A 22664-nucleotide genomic window follows, 5' to 3' on the forward strand; every position below is an offset into this window, starting at 1 on the left:
CTTGCTTTCACCTTGGCTTTCTGGCTTTGGTTTAGGCACATGACACTCTACTACACAATACAAACCCTTAATATATCACTGTACCCACATAGAGCAGCTTCTGACTAGCCTTCTGCACGGCTTTGTTTTAGGTGGTGGTTCCCAGTTCTTGAAGTTTTTTTTTTTTTTCTATCCTGCTCAAAAAAGCAACAGAGATTTTTGTAATCATGAGTAAAAAGCAGTTATTGTGCCCATTGTTTTTGGCGAGATTTTACTCATCTCCGTTCTCACAGCACCTACTCACAACATGTAAATTAAGGCCACAACCTCACAGACACGCGTAAACAGAGGAATTACATGACTTGCCAAACACTTACATAATAACTTAATAGTATATCGTGGAATGGCAGCTAAGACTCATTAATCCTCTTCCTGTTTGACTGCTCCTCTTTTCAAATTAATTATCATATGAGTTTCAGCTACACCACGACTCGGGAATCAATAGCATTTGTGGCTTTCTGAGTGTCCTTAATATATCACAGACTTCCACTGTCATTTGTCTTTATTCAGTAAGAACTTTTGATGGTTTGTAAGTTCCCTTGATCTGTGACTATCCAGAGCTGAGCAGGCACTTTAATAAATAGTCTTTGAGTACTCGTGCCTCATACATGACCGTATGTTTCAAAAGCAGCAGGGCTTCAGGAGTTACCCGTAGCTTCTGATGCCCTTTGGCCCTGAGAGTTATCGTAAGAGCGTTCTTTGTGTTTTGTTCATCTTGTGCTCCTTTGGACCTTTTGTGCCAAAATAAAACGGAGAGGTTCAGTCCTTTTGAAGCTTGGGAAACAAGACTGGCGTAAAGAAACTGCCCTGTTGTTTACATGCTGCTGTGTAGCACTTCCCTCAGTATCTCTTGAACTTTTTGGCAAATTTCATAAGGAGCTAGTGGGATAGAGGTCTCCAAGATTTCTAGTGAAAATAAGAAGCAGAGTAGAAAAGTGGTCTAAAATAGTGTCCCTGGCAAGTAAAATGCTGTATTTTGAGCTCTGTTATCTTGGAGAATCCATGTGTGATAGAGATAAAAGCTTTAAAAAAAATGTGAGCAGCAGAGCTAATATAGTCTTGATAATATTTTTGCTTAACTATTTAGGATGACATACATAAACCTGTGAAAAGGACCTGAGCCATTCGTACTTTAGGTTGTAATCTGCTTTTTTGCTTTCTAGGAATCTACAAGCCGCCATTGGAGCCTACTATGATTTCGAGAGTCCAAATATTAATGTACCCTCCATGTCCTTTGTTGAAGATGTCACCATAGGTGAAGGAGAGTCCATCCCTCCTGATACCCAGTTTACAAAAACATGGAGGATACAAAACACAGGTAAGGCTTTTAGACTGTAGCAATACCTATGTAGTGTGTATTATGTGACAGGATGGCAGATCTAATGGAAGAGAATCTGGCTTAAGGCAGTAGGTTTGTGTGCACCTAACTGGGAATAGAGCCACCCTGTTACTGGAGGCGGTAGCCTGCCAAACTGTGCGTATTCCCTTTCTTATGTCGGCACAAACATTTTGTGGCGAGATGTGCAGCTCGGTCAGTTCCCCAGTCTTGTTCCTTGTACCACCACACAAATAAAAGCTCTAGGAAACTTCTGTAGGAAGAGGCAGGTACAAGAAATTGAAGGGCAAGGTTTTGGTTTTTTTTGTTTGTTTTTAATAGAAGTAGTTAGATCTGAAAACAGATTAAGAATCCTTAGCTAGGCATGTTTCTGATCGCTTGATGCAAACAAGTGGAATACATTTTTAAGTCAATGAAGAGATCCCTTTTAATCTCGAAGCCCTTTAGCTCATGACCAGCTTGTATATTACCACTACCCTTCGTCACACCATTTCTCTGAACGTCCTTGTCATTTGGTCATTCGGCGCTCTATAGAACTGTGTTCTCTGTGGAGGCAGTGATGCAATGATCTAACTCAGAGAAGAGGTAGCTGTGCAAGAGTAATGTGGCAGGAACCCTTTACTTTTTAATACACTTTTGGCAGAATTGCTTTTTCATGCTCAGAGAGGATGCAAGTCTAGAGAGACCACATTCCAGTTTGAAATAAGTCAAAACAGTGACTGGAATTCAGGAAGTGAGACTGGGCAAAACACATTCTCGTTGCTTGATCTGTTGGGATGCAGTCAGAGAGAAAAATGAGATCCATGGATGCAAAGCAGAATACCTTGTCTTCAAGTGTTGCAATGACGGGATGTTGCATGAATGTTTAAACTGTGTGTCTGAACTTAATTGACCTGCTTGCACTTCTGTGAAGAATGATAGCACAACAAGCTATATCATCGTGAATCATCATGAGTAAAGTTCAGCTGTGTATTTCTCGTTGTAAATAACTGCAGTACTCGAGTGCTGTACAGATTTGTGCTGAATATCAAAGTATAACAGAGACTAAAACCATACTAAAAATCTAGGAGTATTTCATCAGGACATGCGAGCTGAGAAGGGGGGGAGGTGTTTAAGAACACCAATTTATAAAGACTGTATTCTAGAGAAAGGGCTTAATTATTTCAGTTTACTTTTTCTGCCTCTATTTGCTTGACTTAGTACAATGGAAAGGTGACACGTATAGCTTGCTTAAACTTCAGTAATGTGAAAAATTGACTGGCAATTTTTTTATAACTGTGTCTCAAAGACAAGGCTTACAAATGTGGTAAGTTTGACAGATCTTTTCTCCACTATTAGTAACTTAATTTGCGTGTGTTATGACTACATCCCTATCTTGCTCCTTTCAGACTCCTTCCTCTCTTGTTCCTCTGATGTACTTTCTTGCATGCAAATTCAGCCTTAATTTAACATCCTAATTCAAGCATTTCATTGTTCTTGGAATGTTTGACCTTCTGAAATCCATGGGTCTTCTAAAATGAGGAAAGGGGGAGTTAATCTTGACTAACAAGTTCCTGGCAAGGCCAACATTTGTTTTGGCTTCTGTGTGGGTTAAAGCCTGACTTCTTAAAAAGTACATCTGTACTCTACAGTGGTGCTGGAGGCCAGATCTTGTTAAAACCATGCTGTTGAGGCATGTTTTAGTTAAATGCAACTTCACATGCTGTGTTATGGCTGTGCAGTTTAAGGAGGACTGTAGCATTTTAAAACCATTTTATGGTTTAATTAAGGTATAATATCAAAGGACTATAGTGTTTCCAGATAATATCTGCTTGTTAGGTAGATAGCTGAAGCAAAGCCAAGGTTTTTAACAGCTCTACAGGAATCCTTGATTAAATGACTTCAGTTCTAGAACACAAAATACCCGAGGCATGTGTCACCGAAGCGTTTAGTGTCTTGACGAGTATGACAAGCAGAGCTCTGAGAGATTGTCAGTTTTAAGCGTGCAAGCAGTAAGCTAGGTTCAGTCAGGTTTTCGTATCTGTTATTAAAAACCAATACCCTGCTCTGATACCTTCCAGGATGGTGCTTGGCCAAAAGACCAGTTTGTATAGTAGAACCATTGCTGAAAGAGCAGCAGGATTTAACAGGCTTATTTCCTCTTCCCACTCTACCCCCAGCTGCTGCTGGCTCTGCAGGACAGTTACTACAATTTATCATCTCCTGAGAGATGAGTGTACTGAAATAGAATGACATAATCATTTCATTTTATGGGGCTTATCAGTTGCAGCATTCTAGGCACCTTGCAAGCTTAAAGCCATTAAAACCGATAAAAATCACATAAATTATTTAAACTGAACCGTGTTGCTGGGCTGCCAACCTTTTCAGATGAGACTTCATACTCAACTCCCACACGCCATAGTCTGAGGTCAGCTAGTCACTCAGCTCCTCTTTCAAAGACCTCCATATCTCAGTGCTGTTTCCAACTGCAGTGATAGATCCCCCGCTCCGAATATCTCACATTGCTCGTTCACATCATGCTTTCCCTGCTAGATTGTGAACTCCACAAATAAGGACTTGTCTAGAAAACCAGTCCCTGCCATGTCTTCACTGAAGTGTCCACAGGGATTAAATTAGCAGGCAAGCTGTTGCAAGGGATGCTCTTTGGGGTAACCTAAGGTCAGATCAGCATCCACTGTTCTCATCTCAGGCTAGACACAGAGCGGTTCCAGGCTTCTTGGTGGTTCGGGCTTTCCTTAGCTGTTTCCATTGACCTCAACCAAGCAGAAGGTATTCTCGAAGTCATTGGCTTAGTTATGTCACATTACTGGGGCAGAAGTAAAAGAAAATTCTGCTAAACTGATTTTTCACGAGTCTCGGAAGCACTTTTCTTTTTGTCTGCCCCAGTACTTGTTATCTTTGGCAGAGATGGCTGTGCTTGCATGCAGTAACTGTTTTCTGTATCTCTACAGATTGCCAGGTCACACTGTCAGTCCCAGTATCTGCAGTCTAAACACTGATCTCCACAAATAAATCATATGTTCACAATCCTTTCCACCTTTGCACAAGGCTGAGAGAAGGGTTGGTGCAAGAAGGGAAATAAATCCATTTGGAAAATAGTACTAGCTCTTCAGTTATAGTTCAAACTATTAGTTCCTCCTGAGACTGATGACAGGCTTAAAAAAGAATGAATCCCTGAAAGAAAATGTTTGCAGCGCTTTGTGTTAATAACATGTATTTTGATGTCGCAAGGCTCAGGAGCTACATGTAGGGAGGCAGAAAGAAATAGGGGGGAACGCACCTAGTTCTGAGCTCATCTTTGTCTCTAGCATTGGTAAAATATATGTGCGTGTTGGTTACGTTGATTTTTTTGCAGCTGTTACACTATGACTTTGAGAGTTTTTCTGTGTAAAGAAGACCTAGAGATTATTCAAATAGAAATATAAATTTTCCTGCTGGTCTCTAAATGGACCAGTTAAGCCTTATCTGAAAACTGTGGTGTTCTTCAGCATCCATTGCTGGCTGCATTATGTGTATCTTGGTATTCCTTTGACTGTTCAACAATTGCACAGCTGTTTTAATAAGCATGTTTCAGCCAGTCTTACACAAACAGACACAAAGCTTTTCCTGGTGCACTGTCAGTAATTCTTTCTTCTGTTTAATCCCAGGGACAGAGGCGTGGCCCCCGGGGGTTTGTCTGAAGTATGTCGGGGGAGACCAATTTGGCCACGTAAACATGGTGATGGTCAGGTCCCTGGAGCCCCAGGAGATTGCAGACGTCAGCGTTCAGATGTGCAGCCCCAGCACAGCAGGAATGTATCAGGGACAGTGGCGAATGTGCACTGCCACGGGACTCTATTACGGAGGTGAGTGATGCCTCTTCTGGCACTTCAGGCTCCTCTGCGTGATATTCCCACTGCAGACAAAATGGGCGCTCCTGGCCCCTTGCAGACGCTCTCCTGATAACCAAAGGTGAAGGTAGAGGTCTGCCAGCTCTGAGACTAAATATAGAAAATAGAATGGAGAAAACATCAAGTGAGCTGCTTTGTTGTCTTGGTCAGCACAGAACTGTTTTCTAAACACTGGAACAAATTGCAGATTACAGAAAGCTCTGAAAAACAAAGGGACTTGCACAGTTCTCCTGGAGACTCTTTCCCAGTCGGTCCTTGTTGGGATTCTTTCCCAGTTTTCCGGCGCTGAACATCGTGAGCTACATATGGCCATAAAAGTGGTGAAAACCTCATCTGAGAAGTTTAGTTAAGGCCCAGGTTTTAATAGTGTAACTTGGTGCATCCACTGTGAACCATTTTTCTGTGTTTAAAAACCACTTTTTGATATTTTGCCTGGTGCCTCAGCCTGAGCCACCAACATCTTCATTCATTTGGAGTCTTTCAGTCATTTTTAGCCAGCTTTAGTTTATACTGAGAACATCTTTGTGTCTGTTTTGGCAGTTGGGAGTATCCCAAGTTACACGGGTTTGAGTGAGAGATGTTAGCACTTGGAGTCAAAAATAACTCTTTGCTCAGAATTACAGGGTTTTTGTCAGAATTGTCAGCAAATGTACGACTCTTCGGCGTCAAAAGTGGATGTAACTTGTCCTTGAAGAAAGGGCATGAATTATTCTGCACAGGTTGAAAGGCCTGTTCGGCTTGCATTGCCTGCCACAGGCCTGTGCGTTTATAAAGCCGAGGCTTTCCCAGCTGCTGACAGTTTAAGATCTTACTGAACTTCACCTGAAGTTGCACACTTTGAAAGAAAACGATCTACAAATTAAAATCCCTTTGGCTACTGAGCTTTGAGTCACAGATGCCCTTCCCCTGCCATACAGTTAATGGATTTTATGCTAGTTATCCCCCAGAGGTTAGGCCCAACAGTTGTGTGAGGGCCTGGCAAGCGGCCGGGGCTGTCGCCCGGTGGTTTTTCACCCCGGCACGGCTCGGCTACCGCCGGGGGCGAGGGGCCGGGGGCGAGGGGCCCGGCCGGCCCGGGCCGGGCGTGCGCGGCGCCGCGGGCGGGCAGCAGGGGGCGCCGCGGTGCCGCTGCGCTGCGGGCGGCGCGGCCGCGGGAGGGGTCAGCGGGCGCGGGGGGGGGCGCGGGGGCCGGGGCTGTTGTGGAGCCCCAGTGGTGTTTATCGGGGGGTTACAGCCCTGCCAGGGGGCTGGGGGTCCCTAAGCAAGTCGTATTTTTGTGAGGTAAAATCCCCCTGTCTTTAACGGGGTCGTAAGATGCAAACTAATGAGCCCGGCCCTGTTAAACCCGGGGAGGGACTGGAAGGAGAGCTTGAGTGCGTTAATGCTGCTTGAGAAGCGATGGTGGTAAAACCGGACAGCAAAAGTACCTGCTGGCTTCTCCGCCAGGCCAGCAGAGGCAGCACGAAAGAGCCCCTTGTAGGTTACCACTTGACTGCAGAAAACCTGGAAACAATGACCTGTGACGTGAGGTGCTGTTACTAGGTCTGCTGAGATAAGGTATTGCTGCTGTTCTTTTTAATTCTCGCTCTCCATGCTGCAAAACAAAACTGGGGCACATTTAACGGAGAGGTGGAGAGAAAAAAACCAAAAAAAACACACCACCAAAAAACCCACCTGAATTTGGATACATACCAAGAAATGTATTTATGTAAATAGGCCATAATGTTTGCATGAAGTGTAAATGAAATGGTAAGTAAAATAACAATCTTATCCATGTACAAGAGACAGGCACGCATTAGGTAAGAACTGTAAATATGTTTCTTATTCTAACTAGTAGTTTGCGAATTCGTGTAGCAGTCTACCAAGCCTGGGTATCTTATCCACCTGCTGTGAGTGTTTTGGAACTGGAACAGAGCTATTTTGCAGTGAATTTTCATAAACATAATTACCTTCTAAGTCACCCTTTTGTTGTTTTATTTTAGTAGTCAAGCCTTTCAAAGCTAAACAAAAAACATTGCCTTTTCTTTACCATCAGAATAGAAGACTGGCAGTGATATCTCCTGGCTCTCATTTCAGTCTTGCTGTGTAGCTTTGGATAAAGTCACTTCAGGTTTTCTTTTTTCAGTGCATCCTATTGGTAATCTGAAGTGTGGAGCTTCAAGTTGTCATGTCAGTTTGTTTTTTATATGTTCTTAGCTGGTTCATGTAAGTTCAGTAGGAGTAAAACTTTCCTGGTTTTCTTGAAAGATTGGACACTAAATTAGTGTTTAACCAGTACTTCTGATGCTTCATAAAAATGTATTTTAAACAATCAGTCTTTTTTTTCTTGCTATTGTAAAGGATGAAATTCATGTTCTGTTTTTCTCCTTCCGCCCCTTCTTCATAAATTCCATCTGGTGACAACCCGAGTGTCTGTCTTTTTCCACAGATGTCATCTGGGTGATCCTCAGCGTGGAAGTTGGAGGACTTCTAGGTGTAACACAGCAGCTGTCATCCTTTGAAACAGAGTTCAACACGCAACCGCATCGCAAGGTAGAAGGAAACTTTAACCCATTCGCCTCTCCGCAGAAGAACAGGCAACCAGATGAAAACAACTTAAAAGACCCTGGGGGTTCCGAGCTAGGCACAATCAGCAAAAACACATGGGGGCCTGCTCCCGACCAAATTGAACAAGATCAGAATGGACTGTCACAAAACTCTGTAAACCTCTCCCCCAGCAGTCACTCGAACAACTTGTCGGTAGTGACATACAGTAAGGTAGGTGCCCTGGGAGAACAGGAGAATGGGTAGGTGATGAGACTGTGATGTATGTAATAGTTCTTCGTTACAAACTGCAAAGCCCTTCCCTTCTGCTTCTGCCAGACCTGCTAAGGAAGGTTTTGAATTTGACTGTCTGACTCTGCCAACTCCTCATGTTATATTAAAATATTTTTGCCTCTGATAGACTCTACCAGATCCACCTTTTTGTTTTTGCTTCAAGTCCTTCTTAAAATTTATATAATCTTGTCTGGGTGCTGTAACTATTAGTGGCTGGAGCCTGCTCCGGTTGCGTGTGCAAATAAGTCAAAATATCTCTCTAGATGTGCTCCTGAGTTTTACTTAATTTTGAAAAGAGAAAAAATAACCACACCAAGGTTAACCAGATAACTTCTTTTTAGCTGGTGTGGGAAGACTACAGAGCTCAACATTTTGATCCCAGAAGCTACCTGTCAGGAACAGTCAATCAAAGGACTATTCCTGTCTGTGTCCTTGTCTTGTTTATAATTGTAGGTGACTTTTAAATTATCTTTACTTTAAATCTCTCTCAAAAGCTTGCTTGGTGGATGCTATATGAGTCTGAGTGATATTTTGACTGTTTTTATTTGCTTGTGTGTGAAAAATGAATTGCAGGATTATTTACAATTCAGAATCCACCTGTTAATGCAGCCAGTATGTGTAGGTGTGTACTGTCGTATGTCAAACTAGTTTGATTTTTAAAATCCTTTAAAAATGCTTTACTGTACTTTAAGCAGGCTGTGTAGGACAATAACACTTGGTTGCTGAATGACTTAATAAAGCCCTAATGTTAGTTCACCTACAGCACTTTAGTTCCTAACTGGATGAACTGCCTGTCTGCTACCAGTGGATCATATTTTAGTGACCTACTTTGCACCAGGGCTATGCATTTTTTTACTGATGGCATGCGCGGGATTAACTGTTTGACAGACTACCAATCACCCTTTTTGTGTTTTGCACCCCAAAGGTAAATTGCTATAAGCTGTATCGGCTCCTGCTTCAAGATTCTTGCTCACTAAAAGTGAAATGGATGGCTTAGGAAATGATTAAAAAAATAAAGCCTTTCACCTATCAGTTCAAATACAACCTGAATAAGCAGTGACTGAAAGTCACTGCCTTTTAGTGGTTGCTTGGTGGGTAGCGGTGTTCCGTTGTCTGACTGCAGAGGCTGTCCATATACCGATAGAGCTTCTCTGCATAAACTTTATCTCAGGTGCTTCAGGTGGGGAGTACTGCTCTGTGGCTCGCTGTTGTACGTATCCCAGCAAAGATTGGTAACAACTGTGTCTCAGTTGATGAAAAATACAAATCAGTTACTAAGTACAGCTTTGAGATAGTGGACTTACCTAAGCCTTTCATAGCTAAAATACTAGGTTTCATTTAGGTGGGAAAACTCAATTCCACTTTTGGTGGTCAGCTTTAGGCTGGAGGTGGCTTTTTTTTTTCATTTGCCTGTTTTCTGAGTGCAGAGCTTGGCAATTGCTTCGTAGTTGATTTGCACTTGCAGGTGGATAGATGTGGAACTGCTAATATACGCACTTCTGAGAAAGTTCCTGTGTAGAAATTCTGGATGTGAGGTTTTGACAGTAACGTGGCCTTCAGTTTTCACTAGGTCTCTCCCTGTGGTATATATCCTTACCCTTCCTAGTGAGAGGGGAGTGCTGTGGGCACCAGGAGGTAAGGTGTACCAACAGGATCTCTTGGCTGAGTAGATGCTTTGTCTTTTCTAAGAACGTAGGTGTAAGAAACCGATACCTATTGGAGGTGCAGAGGACATAGCAAAGATCAGCTATACTGAAAAGAAAAGCCAAAAAGGAGAGGAAAGCACTACCAGAGAGGATTTCACTAAATTTAAGCAAGCTGGTTTAGCTAGTAACCCAAAGTTCACAATCAGTACTCTTGCGAGATGTGAGCCATTATAATCTAACCTCAGATGTAGGGTAGGTGGCCTTTCTCCCTTTTTTTTGTTGTTGTTTTTGTTTTGGGTTTTTTTGTCTCTTTTTGTATTTGCAGAATATTCTTGGGTGGATTAGAGGTGGATTATTTGAGATAAAAGCAGAAATTTTGATTCTTGCTTGCTTCAGAAGGGGTAACTTTATGGTCCTTTTTGGAGATGGGGTGGTGTATGTGAAAGTTCATTGATTTTTGAGGTTTTTTGTATCTACTACAGTGTTTCTATTTATGACATAATAAAACAGTTAGTTTTTCCTTTGGAGGCCATTGTTAAGGTAGGTCTGAAGATCACAGTCCTGTTCCAGCCTTGCCCTTCCTGTCCAGGGCAGGAGGCATTCTGCCACAGACTTATTATTCATATTGGTACAATATTGTTTCTGTAGTGAACAAGCTTGAGTAGGTTTGACATCCTAAATACGTGGTCTCGTTTAAAATCGCCAGGTGAACATGCTCACCTTCTCTGGTTTAGGTCTAACACTACCGCATGCCTTTTTCCTGCAATCTGGAAGAGAAGATATCTGTTTTTTTTCTTAAAAGGGGTAATGTGTAAGCAGTATCCCCAGCTGGGGGTGCCACTTAAGAGGAAAAGAGCTTATTGGAGATGATGTCAAAAGTATTAAGCCACCCGATCAGCAGATGGTGTTCCAGTACCTGTTAGGAAAAGCTATATCTGGCCCATCTTCCCCAGGGACTTGACCTGTACTCTGCTGCTTGAGAGGGGGAAAGAAAACTACTACATTTGGAGCTGTTGTCTTGTGATTGAATATTGATGTGAAAGGCTTTATTTCAAGTTCTAGGAGCAGACAAAAGATTCCTGTGGGTTGGTTATGTACTTGCACATTAGGATTCCTGGATTTTATTTATCTTGGGCAGGACCTCTAATAGTTTTGTCTGCTTTTATGTGCCCGGAGAATGGAGTGAATCCTTAGTCACGTTTGACACACCATTTGGTGAGATATAGCAAAGGGGACGGGTAAGGTCTAGTTAAGGTGTTCAAAAGGGCCTGTGTCCTGTATTTAGAAGTAATATAAACCCTTAAGTATTTCTTGGATCACTGTGGAGGCTTCCTCTCTGCCAAGAGAATGTGGAGAACCCCAGTCATGCAGTTGCAGGAGACCATTAAATCTTTGAGCTAAAACTAGCAGTTTCTGGCATCTGCAGCTGTAAAACCTACTAGAAGTTGCCAGACCTTGTCTGTGTTAGTTCTCCCTCTGGTGCAACGGAGCAGGTGTGACTTGTCCTCTGAAATTCCCCATTGGAGTCAGGATCTTGGTGATACTGACGTGCCATCTGCTGCTGGATAAGACAAGTATATCAGTGTTTCTCACATGGAAACATTCAAAATGCTTTTATACAGCAGCATAGAGTACATGCTTTGGATGCTCTGCTCAGTGAAACAAACTTTCCTAGGAAAAAGCAAAACAAACAAAACAAGATGCTGAATTCCCTATGAGCAGATAAGATGAAACCTGTGATATGGTTGAAACAAACTGATTGTGATCTTTATTCCTGCTGTAGTGTATGCCTTCCCTGGGTCCGCCCTGCTCACCTTACCAAATAAACTGCTGGAAGGTTGTAGATCAGGGTCTCTGGTCAGGACATTGCTTTAAGCGTGTTGTTGTTATATCTATTCCCAGTGGAGTTTTTGCATGTTCTTAGAATTAAAGGCGTGCTTAAGTGCAGGATAGGATGCTTATCTCAGTATAGGGATGAGCTGTATTAGAGTCCAGATATACCCATGCACGGGTATTTTATTCTCCTCTTTGGCAGTCGCTTTCTCTCTGTATTCTCGAGAGAGATGAGGCTAATATAGCTTCCTTCTATTTACTCACTCCTGTCTCATAGCAACACCGTCGAGGTCATTGCTGCTCTCTTGTGACAGTCTTTTACATTAAAAGCGCAAGATGCAGTCTTACGGTGCCTGTGGAGTTAGAGTTAAATTTCTTAACTAAGGAAAGAAACGTACAGGTTTAAATGTCTAAAAAGATCTGAAGTGGATAGCCATATACTGACATTCAGATTGTACTTGTCACCTATATATAAAATGTACATATCTCTAAATCTGTTGCCCATATGAACTGAGGAATTACTGCTTTCTGTGTAATGCAGAAAACTGCATGTAGAAGTTCTGATCCTGCAAGGATTTGCCCATACAGAACAATTTGCATAGTCACTGCCATAGCAAAGGGCGTTCTGCAGCTTGTCTGGTATTAATCTGTTCTGTTTGTTACTCATGCTACTCTTAAAAGACCAATGAAATATAAACATATTTGGAGTTCACAAAATTAAAATCTTAACACCTTTTTTCCTGCTGTATTTATGCTCCCCATCTTACTTCATTCGGTGTGGAGCTGAACTGTGATCCATGCTACTTGACAGCTTTCTGTACTTAACGGGAAACCAAACCTCTCTCTATTCTTAGAGCCTTTAAGTGGCTTCCCCTCTCTGAGTTTAAAGTTGCTGCTCCTTCTAGATGCGTGCTTCTTCCAAACCAGGGCACTCCAATTTGCGTATTTTTGGAGTAACTCTGTAAACTTTAGACAGAAATGTTTTCACTGGAAACTATTTGGGTACCAAACTATATTTGTGGGTAAGGAAGGTGCCCCAGAAATGTTTGCATCCATGTAGAAGACAAGCTCCTTCCATCCTGGTATCTGGGCTTCAAACTGGGCTAGTTACCACGTGGCTAAATTCATTTAGAACAAAGTGGGAGAACGTTGGACTCAAAACTACCGTAGCTGCTCTTTGACAGCCAGACTGCTGCATAGCATCTGCAGGCTAAACTGATGTTGCATGAGCTGGTTTGCTTATCTGGTGAAAGACTAATGTGTTTGGATGCTGCATGTTAGCTCATCCATGAAAACCGACAGTCCGTGTGCTTTTGGACTGTGGGAAATGGGAGATAATCTGATTTTAGCTTAACTTTGCTCCATTGCAGGCCAACAGAGTTTCCCTGTTCTTTTATCTCTGCAGACTAAAAGCACGCCATTGATTAAGTTACAAGAGCTAAGTTGTTGCATGGTAACTTAACCTGAGCCCTCATGTACTTCATCAGCTGTGTGCATCTAAACCAGCCCTGCGAGCGGCTGCACTGTGAGAAGGTTCTTCTTAACTTCCTGGTGGTCTTAACTGCCACGCCATGTTTGCACAGCATGCATGGAATAAAAAAAAAAAGTGCTCAATACTTTGTTCTTCTGTTTGTGTTCAGTTTACGTAAGTTAGTCAAGAGAACGCTGCGTAGTTTGGAGCAGCACTGACTAGGAGTGGCCCAGGAGGTGGCGAGGAACCGGGGACTTGTAGCGTTGTCTGATGCTACTGTCAGTGTACACTGGGAGACGCCTGTATTGCTTTGCAGCTGTGCATCAGAAACTCCTGTCTCTCTTGAAGTGTACCTTCTATTGATCTTGACTCAGTCACAAAGGTGAAATAAAGATAGCTATTTGAAAGCCTGTGTTGTGATGGTTTATGAAAGATTAACTTAATCTTCGTTTTATTTCTAGCACAGGTGCCTTCATTTAAAGAGCTCAGTATTTACAGAGACCTTTTAACTTTCCCAAACATTTCAATTCCCTTCTAGATACAGAAGTCAAATGATAATTTACACCAATAATTTTTATGTAGAGTCTTTTCTTGAAAAAACATGGTCCTCTGTTCTCACATATTTATCTGTATGAATGGCAAGTATGCTTCCACTAGCAAGTTAGCAATTACTTCTGTGGAAGATATTGGAAGAACTGAAAGTAAATTTGCAAAGCTGCAGCTGAGCTTTTCATAAAGACAGTGATCTCATTTTGAGAATAGAAGGGAATTCACCAAAAATAGTGTGAATAATTCTTCAGCTGAAATAACTCAGAAAAACTGCAATTGTATGCAGAATTATTTTTGCATGTTTATGATGTAAAACATTGCATACAAGGGATAATTATGCTTGAAAATGTCATATAATGGATTTTGGTATTTGCATTGCAGCAGTAACTGAAGTTTTCAGGTATCAAGACACTGTTACAGTGTGCATGTTGAATAAAGGTAATGAGAAACAATTGCTCTGCAGAGAGCTTGCATCTTATTGAGGAAGAAGAAAGAAAGTATTCTCATTTCACAAAGGGGAGGAAGTTTCTTGCTCAGGGTCGGATGTTAAACCAAGTCTACACTCGATCTTAAAGAAAAGAAACAAGTGGGTTTTAATTTCATAAGTTCTTGTGTACACTAATAAATCTCACGGGTAAGTGAAATGCAGTGAAGAGTGGCAGTCCCAAGAGCAAAGATTTTGGGCTTTTTCTTCTTGGTGAAATTCATTGCAGCAGGAGAAGCTAACCTTGGTCACAGATTCTGGGGCTGTTCTTGGAATGGCTCATGAGCGAAGCTCATCTAGAGATGTCAGCCTGTGAAGTGCAGTGTAGCAAGTGGTACAAAGCTGGTACTTTACTGATATACTTACTGATACACTTAGTAATCTGACACTCTGAAGGTGAGCTAAATTCTGGTTTTAATTAACATGATTAGCATAATTGTGTAGCTTTAAATTAGATACTACAGAAAACAGTATCTGAAGATCCAGAGGGTTTCCTGGAAAACAAGGTTAATAGCCACTTCACAGGGTCTCTCTCTGCATACAAAAAGACTAATGAACTGTTCTCATGTCTGACTTAAGCTGAGGACCTGGACTGTGTACTGATTAACTGTGTTAATTCTTTTATGTCATGGGGTGATGCAGATGTCTTGGCTTACGGCGCGCACAAATTAAATCAACAAGGTTTTGCCTGCGACATAAGCTGTGAAGTACAGGAACGGTACGCGGCTGGCTCCGCCGTGCGGTCGGTAGCCCCCAGCAGAGGCAGCGGGCAGCTGGGAGCAGCTGATGTTTAAACCACTCTTGTGAGGCTTGCGAGTGCTTGCCAGTCGGCATCTGCAAACAAAGCCTTATGGGCAGGTAACTAAAAGATGAAGCAAATTCTGGCAAATGGGTCTGTACAGGTAATCGGCAACAAATCCCGTTTTTCTTCTGTAGAGCAATAAGTGCAATAGCTTAACCCCTTTCAGGTGAGACTGCTTAGGATCTTGGTGGTAACATTGTTTTCCTTCTGTGTCCTTTGGGGTTTTTTGTGACCCATTCACATTATTTTAATGATTCTCTTCTGCTCTTCCCCTTCTCCCTGTTTCAGTGACTGAATTTTTCAGAAATGTTGAATATCTCAGTCTCTTGATTTTGGTGGGAGCTTCTCCTTTCTGAGGTGAACTATTGTGCTGGACTCTGCTGGGTGTTATCTCTTGAAAAGCTTGCTTTATAAACTGGGAGTGCAGCATATTCCTAGGGTAGAAGCGTGTTTGTTTTTCCATCACTTGCATGTATTTCTGTCTGCAAACAGCAATTTCCAGTCTTCTGTACTTCCCACGTGGTTCCCGAGATTCCTGTTTAATTGTCTTTAATCCTCTCTTGGTTGAATTTTGAGAGCTGCTGATAGATGCTTCATTTTACCTTGTCTTGTATTTTGCCACCTGATATATTCTAAAGAATTAACTGTTTCTCACCAGCTGTAGCAAGATTATAGGCTTCTTATAGCACTTCCTTTAGAACATAGATATACAACAGAGCTCTTGAACTTGGGTTTTTGCAATGGGGCTTAAGCTAATGAGGTTGGTACTTTCTTTATACAAGTCACGTTAGAGACCCATTGCTTCGTGGCTCTAGCTCACGCAGCGAGGTTGTCAGAGGTGTAGGAGAACATGCAGGAAACGGCGTTTCCTTTGAGACTTGCCCTGTTAAAGGCAAAATGGTGAAAACTGAAGTCAGAGCTTTGCTTAAAGACCGAGAATGGCTTTGTGCTAATTGGGCTCTCTGCTGTCTTACTCATCAGCATGCTGGAAAGAAGCTGGACTGTGCTAAAAAAAACATTTGCATAATGGTCTTCCAGCTTTGACAATAAACTATAATGAGCTTTTCTCCCTTGTCTTGCTTCTAACCTGAGTATGTGTCTGGATCTTACAAGAAGATTGTGTGTGGTTTGTATCTTCATCATTATGACAAACTTTGTATCCCTGTGACTTGAGAGATCTCTTGCCTGCCTGTTGGTCGCTTTCTTTTGCTTCCTGATGAAACCCTGGATAGCTGATTTGAACAACAGAAATTACAGAAAGGAGTTCCTGTTAATTTGAGACCTGGTACTAGATCTGTCATTTAGGTGATGCACTTCAGGATGTAAAGGAGGGAAAATGGATTCTGTAGTAAGCATTTTGATTTTTTTGGTTAAACGTTGTGGTTGATTTTCACTTGAGGAAAGCATATATTGTTATCTTGAGAGAGCAAAAGTGGCAGTTGTGGGAGCGTGGATTGCCAAATCCTGTTGGGTTTTTTTTTTTGTTCCTAAACAGACCCTTCTCCCAGTTACAGCCTCTTACTTAACTGTTTGCTGTAATCTTTAGAATAGACTTGTGAAACTGCAGTTGCTTGGCCTTGCAGGTATTGTAGATCTATAGGGGATTTTTGCTCTGGTGCAGAAAATCACTGCAAGTTAGTTTGTGGCCCAGTAACACCTGGCTATTACCTGGCCTAAATAGAACCTGAAAGAGGTAAGTAGATAACACCTGACATCTTTGGGGAAACCAGCTACAAACACCAAAACCTGTGTTTTAAGAGTGTTTCATAAGGCTGGACAGCAAAGGTCATGTTGGTGGGTAAAGGGTTGCATTTGGTTTGGAAGTACTGGGATGGGATGGTCAGTATTTGAAGGCATACGCTGATCAATTTTATTTCTTGCCTATTGAAATTGATTATGTCTCCAACTTTCTTTCAGGGTTTCCACGGTCCTTATCCCTTCGGACAGTCTTAAAACACAAAACGGGTATCGACAAGAGGAGAATTTAACAAAGAACTGACTTTTGGGGGAAGGGAGGGGGATTCATGTGGCAGACAGACACAACATGGACCCCCCTTCTCTGCCTCCGTGTTCTGGATAAAGAAGAAAAAACAAAAGCCCAGTAACTTAAGACTAGCTGTTTCCAGAGGAAAATACGAAATCTAAGTATGCATGTGTGAATGCTGGATTTCAGGAGTGTTGTTTAATGCTATGAGAAAGAAAATATACCAACACCATGGGGTTCTTTTAGAAATCATGCTCACACATAATTAGGTAGCTTAAAAAGAAGTTTAAAAAATGAAAATGAAAAAGCCATCTTTAAAAAAAAAAAATATTTTGCCTACAGACCGGTTGTAGTTTGAGCAAATGTTTAATTTCTGTTTGTTTCTTGTTCATATTTTTTTAAATAAGGGACAGCGTGCATTTTTATGGAACTGTCATGTTCTGCTTGCTACCGAATGGGAATCTGCTTAGCATCCTCTGGGGTTTGTGCAGTGACTTCTTTTTGTTGGACATTTTTTAATGACAGGTTGGGTCTGCACCCAGCTCTGCATTTTTAATATCATCTGCTGGTTTTTAGTTACCAACTTTTTAATCTTCTCTTATTTCTTCCCCCCCCTTTTTGGTTTGGGTGTTACTGTTAGTTGTCCTGCATGTCATTGGAAACCAGGCTGAAGACCAGGTCTCGGTATCAAAGTTGGAGAGAAAAACTCTGGGACTTCTAGGATAACATGGAGGGCTTATTTCCCTTCCCCTTGTACATGAATTACACGCAAATACACACCCATATTAATAAGAAACAGAGTTGTTGAAGTTCCAGAGCTGTCCTATGTGGTTAGCATTTTAAAATACCTTTTTGTTAACTCTTGATGTACACTAGCTGTGCCTAGAGCAACCAAGCAAGCGTATCAGTCTTGTGCCAAGAGGAAACTCTTTTTCTGTAGCTGTAATTCACTTGGTAGTAGTTGCAAAGCTTTAAAAAAGTCATGTCCTTTTAATTTTGCATCTCCCATCTCTCTCTTATAGAGCATAAGTTTGAATTCATTTCTCCTGTGATGAAGTATTAGCTTAGAGGCTAATTGTTTGCATTTTTGAATGCAGAGCAAGAGGTTAGCATCATCAGCTGGATTCCACTCTGTCGCCTTGTATTCATTCGCCTTTATCGTCCTGGCTTGTAGCTTTGTTGAGACTCTTACCTTCTAAATGGGCTCTCCAGGACTTGGTATTAGAGGAGGAATCACTCCTCTAAAGATTCGGCGGTTCCTCTGCTGTTCCTCCAATGTATTTTCCTCCAGTTATGGATTGGGAAGTCCAGTGTGAGGGGAGGGAGAGTGGCCTCGAGTGCTGTGGTGGATTTCTGAGGTGCTGTGTCGCCACAAATCCTGCTGAAGGGGAGTGAGGTGAGAGGACACAGTCTCATTCCGAAACGCGAACAAGGCTGGAACAGCCATCTGCCAAAGATACAGCAATATTCAAAGCTCCTACTACCTTCTTCCAGATGTTTCCAGTGGAGACTCTTGTTCTCCTTGTTGGAGCAGAGCACAGGCTTGCTGCATGGTGCGTGGCTTTACGCTGATTGCTCTTGACTTGTATTTTCTTGATTGGTTTTGAATGGGGGATTCATTTTCATTGCAGCCACCAAGGACTCTCTTATCTTAGTGCATACAGATGGATCTTGTGGAGGACAGTGGGAGTTCCTTGTATCCAACAGAGGAAGAATTGAGCGATAACTTTTGTTTGGATTTCAGAGGTTCAGTTGTTAAAGGTCGCTGTTACCTGAAGTCTGCCTTCAAAAATCTGTTTGCTGGGAGAAACAAGTATAACATAGAAATTATCTGCATAGAAGGAGGCACTGCAGGATTTGGACTGCTAGCCATTTGCGCTTGCAGTTTGGTGAGCGCCCGGGTCTTTCTTGGCAGCTTGCTAGAGCTGGGTGAGTGTTAAGCTCCAGAGTGACCCTGTGGAAGGTGGTGCTGCGCTGCTCAGTGCAGCTGCAGTGTTTGGTTCTTGTCCTGTAACAACATTTTGCCTTGGATTAGTTATCTCCTTTAGCATTCAGTCTAGGGAATGATTTGCATTGCTGTAGTGTAGTGTGGGCAAGTGGATTCTTTCTTCGCTCCCTCCTTTCTGAGCAGGTGGCTTGTATGACAAGCTCTGAAGGCATGACCGCGTACCTGACCATCACACCTCTTGCAACACTGCCGCTTCCCTTCTGAAGGCGTCTAAAACACTGGAGACTGCTGTTTGTCCAAGTGACGAGGTGATTCCTTATCTTTATTAGCTCCTTTTATCAGCTGTTTAGTGGAAGGGGGGGCGGGAATTAAGATCTGAGTCTGTATGTTATAGCTGGTGCTGCAACCTTGCCTTGTGTCAGCTGTGGCATCTGGGAGACCCTTCAACTCGGATACCCCCACGCTGGCTTTCTTCTGCTCCCAGCCACATATGCCGCTCCCGTATATAATGGCTGCCACATTTGTGTTCCTGTGCTCTTCCTAAGACTGAATTTTTCCTTTTCCTTGAAAAAAAATCTTGCATGCACCCCAAGTAGTCATGTGCTTTCCCTCTCAGAAGGCACACTTGTTCTGCACAGACTTGAATTCTCTCTCCTGAGTGTTCTCAGTCCGTGGTGTCCTTGTGACAAGGGTCACTTACTCCAGGGTGTGAAGAAAGGCAGGGCCAGATCCGAGTTGCTGCTGAAATCTGCAGCCTCTTGCTGCTCACATCACCGCTCTTCCCCAGGTAGCTGAGTGGACCTCTCTGCAAACAAGGGCACAGAGCTCTGGATGCTTTGAGGGTTGGGGTTGTAACCCTGGCTGTGACAGTGGAAGAACGTTTAAATTAGTGGTTGCTCTACCTCTGGGTTTTTCCTCGAGTAAAAACTGTTTCACTGAGGCCAAAGGTGGTTTTATCTCCTCTGGTTCCTTGGAGCTTAGTGGTGCAGCCAGCCCTCAAATTGCTCTTGCTGTCAGGTTTCCAGCTTTTAAATAGGGGGATTTGAGATGTATTCAGCAAAGCTCTTTCCAGGCGACTTCAGGGCACTGTGATTGCATTGGTTTCCATAGGGCTGATGCATTCAAACTCGCGGAGTCTTAACATCAGATACGTGAAACAAATGGCCTGATTTTTCAGAAGTGCTGAATGCCAAATATTTTGGTGAGCCTGAAGTGCGTGCGGTGGCTCGGATAACCCGATCCAGGTGAGTTACGCAGACAGAACTCAGGCCTGTTAGAAATGGGAGGAAATCCTTACCGGGTTGAGACTGGTGAACCAGTGAAGAGACTGTTACCCCCAGTGAGGCTGGTGTTCCTGACTGGGGCAGGGATGGGGCTGGTACCCACTAGTATGGGAGGGTGCAGCGACAGAGAGGCTGCAATGGCTCCGGTCTGGTTAACACCCATCTGTCCTGAAGTCTTGAGGAGTGAAAGAGAGATCTTCCTTACCCCCCCGCCCCTCCAAAAGAAAAAAGGTAACGCAGAACATCTTTGATGGTCTCTAAAATGGATCCCTGTGTCAAGCATGAGCCACTACGGATGTGGAACCGTATCGCTAATGCAACTTCAGCAACGGCAGCCTAGGCAAACTGGAGCACGATATCCCTAGGACCAGCCCAAAACTGGCAGCGCCACATGAGGGGCTGGGGGGAGCTGGAATCTGCTGCCCACATCTCGGGAGCGTTGGATTCGGACCCCTCCGAGGTTTGGAAGAGGCGGCTCCGCCACCGAGGGGCAAAGCCGTGCGGTCGGAGAGCACGTGGGCACGAGAGCAGCTGGAGCCCGCAGGGTTAGGAAATGCACGCTGTCCCACGTCTGGGTTTCTGTTGTGTGTTTAATTTTTTTTCGTGTGTGAGTGCGTGGGTGGTTCTGCAGCCTGTCTATTCTCTCTGGGGGGAGTGCATGTGTAGAACAGGATGGTGTGTTGCCTCATTGAGTCTGGGAGAAGTCCTATGATAGCACATTTGGGGTCAAAATAAAGGAAGCTTTTTCCTTAATGTATAAATGAATATTTGTATGATTAAATTAACACAGAAAAAAAATGTTCTATAGCTGTTGAGAGTTTTATTGAAGCTGCAAAAACTTCTGAATCTGTCATCTTGTAGTTAAATGTACCCAACTTACTTCTATCTCCAGGGTGTCTCCAGACACTAAGGCACAGTGTCCTTAAACCCAGTTCTAGCCCTCTCTTTAGCCCAAATCACTTAAAAAAACCCAACCAAAAACAAACAAAAAAAAACCCCTCCCCCCCCAAAGAAAACCCCACAGCCACAAAAAACCCAAATTCAGTGCATATTGAGTTTACCAAACAACCTTTCCAGGCCAGGTGGATGGGCAGGATGGCCGAGAGGCCCATGCAGATTTTTTTGTGCGAAAGGCGATGGGGCAGGAGAGCCTGTGCGGAAGGGAGGGGGCTCACCGCAGCACCCATTTCTGGAGGAGGATTCCCACCGGGGCTGCACTGGGTGCACAGTGCCCGTACAGACTGCTACAGCGTGTGGCTGCCACCCATTCACCGGTGTCGGCAGTGGATGTCCCTCGTTATAAGGTCAGGTAACTTCTCCGCAATGATGCTGCCTGCGCTGGCGCTGGCTGGGGCTCAGCACCGCGCCGGTGCCCCGGCTGGGTGGTAGAGGCGGTGGAGGCAGGCACCGCTCGGCTGCGTGCTGCCGGCACGGTCCAGCTGTAATCGGGGCTGAAGCAGGAGGGGAGGTGGCACCGAGAGGTCAGGGTGCAGTTGTGAGGAGGAGTGGAAGTCTGGTTTTAGCCTTCTTCATGCGGGGGTCACCAGCACAGAGCAATGCCGCAGCCACAGGCAGGTGCCTGAATGCTCCTTGCGTGGCTTGTTCGCATCCCGGCGCTATGCAGGGCCTTGGTGCAGTGTGTGGTGATGCTTCAGGCTTCAAACAGCAACAGGTCAGACCTGCTGTTTCGTGAGGCAGGAGAGGAATTTTGAATGAAGGAAGTTTGGGTTTTAATTTCCGTTTCTTACTGTCGCCAAGGGAATATCTAATGTTCCTGTATATCAGGATGGGGCCACGCGAAGGTCTCTGCTTTGGTGGGCACTTGCGTGGTCATCTGGGGCTGATCCTGTTTCCCAAGCGAGCCCTTACCACTCGGGGCACCCAGCCCAAACATTTGCCTATATAAACTGTATTGTGGAGTAGCTTAGCTGAAGCTATTCTTTTGCTTACATGTGACTTTGTTCCTAATCCTTGCAAGAAGCCTCGATACGTGTGTGCTGCGTTTGCTTTTTAACATTTGAATAAATGCCTGGAGCTTTCATGTGCTGTTGAAGTTTGACGGAAAGCCTCACTGGGAACAGACATCCTGCTGCCTGTGCCTACGGGTATTTATTTTGTGCCTTGAAAAGAATGCACCCCTTGAGCTCTTGGTGCTCACAGGTGTCTTTAAGACGAATCTGTTTGGGTAGGTTAGGATTGCCTCCCTTCTCTCTGTCCAACTTTTCATTTACTAGATTTTTGCTTGAAAGAATCTGTTTGTCTTTAGGGTTGCAACCTGTTGAAGTTTGCCAGTACAGGACAATGCCATCGCACCTTCTAATACTATCTCCTGAGCAGGCAAATAACTTGAGGGATTGCTATAATGGAGGTCATCCTACCACCGTGATCGCGGCATGGAGGCTGGGTGTGGTGCAGGGTGGCAAGGCACGAGGCCAAGTCAAACGGCTGCCACAGTCACCTATGAACTGCTTGAGTTTGCTTTTTCTGCTTGCTAATTTTTTTAGGGGAACCAGATCATTGTCCATTAAAAGTTATAAAAATAATTCTGTTTTTAAGCAGCTTTTTTTGGTCCCTGAAGCAAT

At 43.5% G+C, this 22664-nt stretch overlaps 1 protein-coding gene across 4 annotated transcripts in view; it reads left to right on the top strand.

The window, feature by feature from the left end:
* The window catches only part of ILRUN (inflammation and lipid regulator with UBA-like and NBR1-like domains), a 34146-nt gene extending 13275 nt beyond the window's left edge, over nucleotides 1–20871 (top strand). For 2 of the 4 annotated variants that reach the window (XM_082330176.1, XM_082330175.1), the window contains exons 2-5: nucleotides 1203–1357; nucleotides 5023–5220; nucleotides 7694–8022; nucleotides 16785–20871. In XM_082330176.1, coding sequence (XP_082186302.1) covers nucleotides 1203–1357; nucleotides 5023–5220; nucleotides 7694–8022; nucleotides 16785–16820 — 718 coding nt within the window. In that variant the 3' untranslated portion in view covers nucleotides 16821–20871. The other 2 variants (XM_082330174.1, XM_082330173.1) reach the window with 2 other exon arrangements.
* The last annotated feature ends 1793 nt before the right edge of the window (nucleotides 20872–22664 follow it).

The sequence above is a fragment of the Platalea leucorodia genome (genome assembly GCF_965183815.1).
Source record: "Platalea leucorodia genome assembly, chromosome: 19".
NCBI classification, from domain to species: domain Eukaryota; kingdom Metazoa; phylum Chordata; class Aves; order Pelecaniformes; family Threskiornithidae; genus Platalea; species Platalea leucorodia.